We start from the raw sequence: 7,785 nt of genomic DNA, 5'->3' as shown, positions 1-7,785 counted from the left end.
CCCCCCCTCCAATTCCCCTCCACCCCCTCGTCTGCCGGCTAGTGGCGCAGTCCAACCTGTCTAGGACAATGTAACGGTCTATAGTCGAACTGGACCACACACGTTCGTGGAGGGGGGTTGGAGCGCAGGAGGAGGCGGCTGTGGTGGTGGGGAGAGTTGCGGGGGGGTGTATCTCAGCCGTAATGACAGTTGGAAAAACAGACAGAAGAAACATGAAAATAACAGAGGGCTCAGTGATTAGATTGATGGTAAAGACAGTGATGGAGCGGAGGAAAATTGAAACAGAGAGATAAGATTTGATGGACATAAGATGTGCAAATGAGAGTTGTAACAGTGAGAGAAAAAGAGAAATGGAGAATGAAAAAAAATTTGAAGTCATTGTTGAGAAATAAAGAAAAGAGGTAAGGAGAAAAACAGAGGGGCAGGGAAAGAGCGATTTGAGTAAATGAGTAAGCAGCAGCTCAACTGAGTCAGAGCTCCACAGGGAAAATATTAAGTCACGTTCTCTTTTTAAGAAAAAGAAAACTTCTCTCTCCCTTTTCTTTTCCTGTTGTGAGTACTACTAATGAGTAAGTTGCCCTCCAGTTATTCTTTTTTTCCCTTTCATTCTTGAAGAAAGCATTCTTACTTTCTCTCAGCTGTAACAGCTAATGCTATTATGTGGTCAATCGTCATTTTAATAACCTGAAGCGTGTGCGTGTGATCGTGCGTGCGTGCACGCTTGTGTGTGTGTGAGTGAGAGACAGCTAGGATGTTTTTACTGCCTGGAGAAATCACAATGACACTAAACAAGGTTACATGGAGACTTAAGTTTTATTTCAACATGTCTATCTATAACGTTTATATCCTCATCAACGCTGTTGCAACTTACTGTTTTAAGATGGGAGGGACTTTTAAAATGACTCATAGTGTAATACCAGTAATGACTCATAATGTGCTTTTCATGCCAGCAATCCTTTTTCTTCTCTTCAAACAGAAGATATCCATTTTCAAATAATGACACACTCCAGTTCTCAAATGGCTGATGTGCTAATTTTCTACCTATAGTCCAAACAAAGTCAGACGGCATGAGGATGTGGTCAGGACCACACTGAACCAGGTAAACCGCTCAACAGGTATCCTGGGATATTAAATATGAAAATCTTTCCTTTGCACCCATGTCAGCTCTTTTGCTGTTTTCCTTATTTACTTCAGTCCATTTAAAGTAAATAAGCAGTAGTGCAATTTGTAGTGGGAATAGAAAATGAATTTAGTTACTGTTATGTCAAAAGGAAGTCAGTTTGATATGCGCACACACACAATCACACACACACACACACACACACACTCGCACACACACTCACTAGTCAGACTGACCCAAGGAAATGGCTTTGTATAAATACAGACTCAGATTTAGATTTGCGGTGAGAGGGAGAGAGAAGCAAGATGGATGGTAAGAAGAAGGGGTGGCAGAGAGAGAGAGGAGTGGTACAGACAGAGAGGGTTGGGTGATTTCTGTGGTTGGGGCAACAAAAAGGGGAACTGAGAACTGGTGAGTCTACCATTTAACACTAGCATTACCAAATGGGGAAAATACTATTGTCAATGGCCACAACCTCTGGAAACTTAATATGCAACAATTATTGTATTTATTAATTCCTGGAAATTGCTCGGTGATGACGGCTTTGTTCGGATTCATGCAGCAATTAATATAGAAATTGTGAATAAAAATTGTAGACATGCAGAGAAAGAGAGAAGTTGTATGCTGGTGCCACTGATTGCAACCACAGCCTGTAATTGTTTTCTAATTTGAATTAATTCCTTACGGTATTATTAGTGGCTTTTTTTTGCCACCAATTCCTTGTCAACACATTGTACTGAACACACAGAATTTTAGCTGACTGAGTATGTACGTACTACCAGCGTTTTGGTTTTTATAGCTGCTATTATACTGCACCAAGTCTATAATGCTCCCCTCCCTTCCTCACGGCTACACAAGCTTGTTGTAAGGAAGTGTTTGCTATTCATTGAACTCCCTTGAGTTTGGCCTTGCTCACTGCACGCTTTTTAAAAAGGCGGATGGTTTCCAGCTTTCAAACATTCCTTTTGTTAATTGCAGATTTTAGAGAAAAATATATAAGAAAAAAATACTTTTGCAATAACAGATTTCTTTATTTGAGAAAAGCTTGTTGATGCTTTCCTTTGTCAATAGCACACACATTTTAACGTATTACAATACATAATCAGTGGCTTGGCGTCATCCCGGGGCCTTAAAACAATTTTCACATGTGGAAGGCTTTGTCAGCTGTCAACTGTGGTGAAAATTGGGACAATTAGTGAGTTTGACTGGCTGGGGTTTTAGCAGCACTAAATATTTTTTTGCGTATTGTACAGCTTTGTTTAGCCATCATTTTGGATGTCTTAAGTTTTGACAAAATGTCTGAAGTCTGGCTCTAATATGTTCCAGTAAATGTTGCAGAATGTGCTTGTTTCTAATGCTATTTGTCTTTCTGTCATTTTCTAGGTTGTTGAGGTGATGGTGGACTCTGACAACTGTGACTGAGGACCTAAACCAGAACCCCAAAAAAAAACTGGACAGCAAGAAGTGCAGCTTGCATACAATTTTGAACACGGATCTACAACACATTTGATCAAACTCAAAGCTGTATTGCACAGCTGTTAAGCATAAGAGGAGCAACGGCCCTGGACCAAAGGTAGCCGATGCTACATGGAGTTTAAGACCCTCTTAAACCAAAGTCAAAGAACGGACCTGTGTGGAGTTACATGGACCTGATAAAGACATGGAGGGATATTAGTTTGGGCCTGACGCCTGGGTTCTGCTTCCCATTATTGTGTGGAGTACGGAGGGCCAGTAGCTGAACTGTTGGCTGCATGCTGCTGGACGGACCGGCACGCCTTAGGGTCGAATCGAGCCGCTTCAACAGAGCTGATGCCAAGGCCAGGAGTCAGCCATGATGTTTTTATAACCTGATGCTCAGCAGAGGTAAGACAGAAGGTGTTTTAATCCAGTCTTTTCTTTCCATTAATCTCTCTATATTATGGTAAATAACTTATACCCACATTCACTCCATCACTGGGATTATATGACATAATAAATTTGACAAAATGAAATACTTTATTTAAAACAACTTTTATTACCTTATCTATAAGCTATACGAAGTTGAATTTATAGTAGAATTTATTATAATGTGTTTAATATCCTTTTATTCCGTTTTATATTGCATATTTTAAAATGTTTTTTGTGGTTATTATTTATTACCACAAATTGCTCAATTTGAGATCTATGTCATTATTTCTCATTAATTTGATTTCTGTTTGACTTATATCTATATTTATTTTAGCTTTGTTCTAATTTATGTAGATTTAAGAATACATAACCACCCTACTGTGCTAAATAGCAAACAATTTCTTTTTGTCATTTGAGACAATTCGTGTGGGTTTGTGGTGTGTGTGTGGGTGGGTGGGTGGGTGGGTGCATTTTTGGTGTGCTTGTGAGGCTCAGTAGATTTGTGTTATTGCCTTTAGCTAGAATAGGTGCTGGGGAGTAATAGTTTACTGAGACTAAATAACTGCTGAAAAAACGGCGTTCATGCTGAGCGACGGTACTGTCAGAAGTATTATGAAAAGCGGCTTTTAGTCATCACTGTTGGAGGAAGTGACTGTGTGTTAGCTGCTTGTTAGAATGGAAAACCTTTTTTTCAGATTATTATCCACTAGCCAAACCTAACCACTCCTCCATTGTGCCTACAGCCCCCCGGTTCAGTAAACTTGATAAGGAACAGAGCTCATTAGTTTCTTCCTTAAAGTTTAGTGGTAGCATCTTGGTCAGCTGTTTGATTGGCTGGGTAAGATCATATGTACTTAGAGCAAAATATGTAAGTAATTGTTGCCAGCTATGTCTTGTTCAGTGAACATATGATTGTGTTGATTTTGCCTTGCAAATACTGTCAACCTTTACAGCAGTGTTAAACTAAATAAATACCAGTCAGAGGCATACACTTATCTAAAAGGATTGCTGGATGGTATTAGCTATTGTGAGCCTGCAGTTACAGGATGATGTTGTTTAACTGAACGTTATTGGGCCTGCTAATTTAATGTAGCTTAACATTAAGATTAAGTTAGATTAAGTTAGATGTAAGAGCTTTATTTTAACTTTGAATACAAATCTATTTGTTCATGACGTCTTAAGTGTTCGAATTGAACGGGCCAGTGTTGTTTTTTATGCGTTTGAAAACACACACACTTTATTGCACTACAGGAAATGTAAAATGCATACAGTTGATGTTATTGTGTAAGTGTGAGCTCACAGTTGCAGTGGTTTGTGGCTTAGGGTACATTATACCTATAGCTGTGTGACTATTCTATTGTTTCTATTGAAATGTATCTATTTGTCGAACTGTCTGCCTTTATGTGTGTATGCATAAAGGAGTAGAGTCATTTTATTGAGTTGTACTGTATATAAGAAAAATCTGTGTGTGAAAGACAGAGCATGAGTTTGTACATTTTTGTAAAGAAAGCACTTGTGTTAATATAGTGATGATGTGTAGCATGATGTACTTTTACCACCACATTCTGCTGAATAAGGGCTATTGCAAAGCTGTGCATTTAAGACACACGTATGCACACGCACACACAGGCAACTTGTTTAGGACTGCTTTGATTGTTTTCCTCTCTTATCGGTTGTACCAAGGGGACATGTGCATACTGCAGTGTTATCCTCCTATACCTGTGTCACCACACAAGCACTCTCTGTCTGTTTCCTTTTTCTTTCTCACACATACTCATGCGCTTTTGTTTTTGCTGTCTCGGCACTTTTCATTGTGAACTGTTTCTGACAAAAAAATTGTGAAACCCCAGTGTGTGTCCACAGTGAGTTTTCTTTAATAGAGGAAAGAGATGGTTGAGTTGCTGTTGAGTTTTGCAAATGTATTTTTTTCAGTGCTTTGAAACAAAAGTCCATTCACTCAAATTATATTGGGATAGTGACAGTCTTTGAGAAGAATTTTCCATAATCTTTTACTATCTGTAAGGCCAAATCTCGTTAGGGCTAATGGTAAATTGGGTGTCATTTGGGTGAGCTAACCCTTTAAGGGCAAACGCAGGGAAGGTTTCTGGCTTACTTTGTGTTCATGCTCGTGTGTGACCACTACATGGTATTGTTTGTGTTTCTTTAAAACTGCCTTTATTTTTGAATTTTTTTATTTCTGAATTTTTTTAAAGGTTTTGGTGTATTTTTATGAATGTCTGTTATTTTAGTGCGTTTGTATAGATAAATGATTAGTGCAATTCTGAGTTTATGATCCTAGCCTTTTGCGCACATGCATGCGGGCATATGTGCGTGTGTGTTTGTGTGTGTATGTTTTTCATTATGTGGATTGGTGGCTTTGCTTTGTGATGTTATTCAGCAGGGCGGATTGCTTTGAGTTCATGGATGCTTTTAGCTGTGGTCTGTGTTTTTGTGTGTCCAACTGTGTCTATGTATGTGTATGTTTGCATTCCGTCAACTATGTACAGTATATGCACATGTGAATGCATGCATGCTTGCGTGTGTGTGTGTGTGTTGTGGTATTATGTAGTCTTTGATGTGCTAGTACAAGTCAGATTTGGCAGATTTGAGAGTTTTAGAAAACTGGAATGTTGAGTAGAGACAATCTAGTCAGGCCCACAAGCATGTTTGACTTTCATGCCACACACACACACACACACACACACACACACACACACACACTACTAATACATTACTAAAACATTCAGGGGTTTGTATCAGTGATATAGTGCCCCACAGACGTTTTGCTCCTCTGAGGCAGGTAATCTCATGTTTTTCTTTTCTGTCGGTACATCACTTTCTTTCTTTTTTTCTGTCACCCTCTCACTGTCTGAATGTCACCCTGGATTTTCCTCACCCACATAAACACCAACAGTCACTGTAGAACCTGGTTCAGTATGTCTCATTGTATGTATTCTACCTGTTGACCTATTTGCATAAAATGGGTCAACAGGTAGTTCATTGTGTGTCTAATGATCTCATCTTCTCACAACCTTACTGCTGGCTGTACCGCAATGGCACACGCACACGCACACACTCACAGGTATTTGTGTCAGTGTTTTATACCCCATTCATCATTCCGTACAGAAGGCATCAGAACCTTGCCCCTCCTTTACACACAGGTTTTTTTCTTTGTCCCCCAAAATCCCAAACAACAATTAATTCTAATAAATTCCCATTAAGGTTTACTAATTATGCTGACAAAGATTAATAAAGGAGGTGTCGCCAGCTGTCATGGCAATTAATGACTTAATTTGTTGGTTTGTAAATGATCGACTTGTTTAAAGGGCACTGAATCAATCAAAGATCAAAGTGACAGGTGTGTGTGTGTGTGTGTGTGTGTGTGTGTGTGTGTGTGTGTGTGTGTGTGTGTGTGTGTGTGTGTGTGTGTGTGTGTGTGTGTGTGTGTGTGTATGCTCTTTATGTGTTTGTTTACATTCTTGTGTTATAGTTATTTGTAACTATTGAACGTTGTGTTTTATACCACAACGTAGGTATATTAGCCTGACAATTGCCTTATCAACTTTTCACTCTTTCACTTTTTTACCTTGGGCCCTGTCCATCGAGCGCTTGTGTCCCAGATTGGCCCCAAGTTTGCAGTCCCAAAACCTTGTTAAATGTGGCAGCCATATATGGACCAGGCCTGTTTCATGCGCTGACACAGAGCCGAGTCATCCCAACTTGGCTTCTAACTTTCCCTGTGGTTTATTATCAGTCTGTATAATGTTGCAGTAGCTTGTTAGACAATATTAGCCTCCAGCTTATAGTATGTCTTATAACATAGCCTTGATAAGTTAAGCACTACACTAATTAAAAAAAAAATGTGTATCACTCAGTTCATTTCCAGACCCAAAGTGAAAAGAAGAGAACAATAATGGTTACAAAAGTAAATACATTTGATTTAAAAACAAAACATGAACTGTGTCTTTTTTTTTATAAAGATTGAATAGAGAAGTGGCTCTGACACATATTGACACCTGACTGTTTGATCCTGCTATCAATGCAACATGCAACATCTATTGAGTTTTTACCATAGACTACAGTCTATGATTTTTACTTAAACACCTTTTGAAATGCACTTGCTCCTCCAATCCACCTGTTCCACCTGTGCAGTTTGTCTCTAGGGACAACTTTACACAGCCAAAGCTGAATGGCATTTGTTGTCTTTTTGATTTAGATTTTCAACCGTTGGTTGTCGAGGGTGCTTTTCTGGGAAAAATCCATTAATCCATTAAGAACCTAGGCAAAGCAGGGGCAGTGACCCAGCCTAGTTTTCAGAGGTTTTACCAATTTATCCTCCTCCGTTTCTGTGTTTGTTGCAGGGTTGGGATTGAAATCCATTAATCAGATGAGGTTAGCAACTGACCAAATAGCTAGAGACCAGACCCCAACTAGTGGTTCAGTATTTCAGCATATTATACCACAGAATTATACTCCAAGCGTGTTCCTGTGTGTTTGTGTGTGTCTGAGGCAGAGGTTCAGTGGTATGTTAGTCTATGGACCCGTCTGAGCGTGTGTGTGCAAGTCTGTGCATATGTGCGTTGCAGTTTATATAGGCTATACATGTATATATGAGACACCAACACTAGATGAATAAATTTACTCTTTAAGGATGTTTGCTTGTGTGTGTGAAGTTACCTGTTTGTGTTTGTGTGTATGCAGCTTGGTTGTGTGCCTTTGTCTGGGTGTGCAGAGATGTGTGTGTGTGTGTGTGTGTGTGTGTGTGTGTGTGTGTGTGT

General features: G+C 39.4%; 1 protein-coding gene across 4 annotated transcripts in view; it reads left to right on the top strand.

The window, feature by feature from the left end:
• trps1 (trichorhinophalangeal syndrome I) overlaps window positions 1-7,785 on the top strand; it is a 154,864-nt gene that overhangs the window by 19,813 nt on the left and 127,266 nt on the right. For 3 of the 4 annotated variants that reach the window (XM_032535053.1, XM_032535050.1, XM_032535051.1), the window contains exon 2: window positions 2,504-2,983. In XM_032535053.1, the coding sequence (XP_032390944.1) occupies window positions 2,971-2,983 (13 nt within the window). In that variant the 5' untranslated portion in view covers window positions 2,504-2,970. Of the gene's footprint in view, window positions 1-1,005; window positions 1,100-2,503; window positions 2,984-7,785 lie in introns of those variants that run through there. The other variant, XM_032535052.1, reaches the window with a different exon arrangement.

This window comes from Etheostoma spectabile, chromosome 14, assembly GCF_008692095.1.
Source record: "Etheostoma spectabile isolate EspeVRDwgs_2016 chromosome 14, UIUC_Espe_1.0, whole genome shotgun sequence".
Taxonomy (NCBI): domain Eukaryota; kingdom Metazoa; phylum Chordata; class Actinopteri; order Perciformes; family Percidae; genus Etheostoma; species Etheostoma spectabile.
This window is presented reverse-complemented; position numbering and strand designations above follow the sequence as displayed.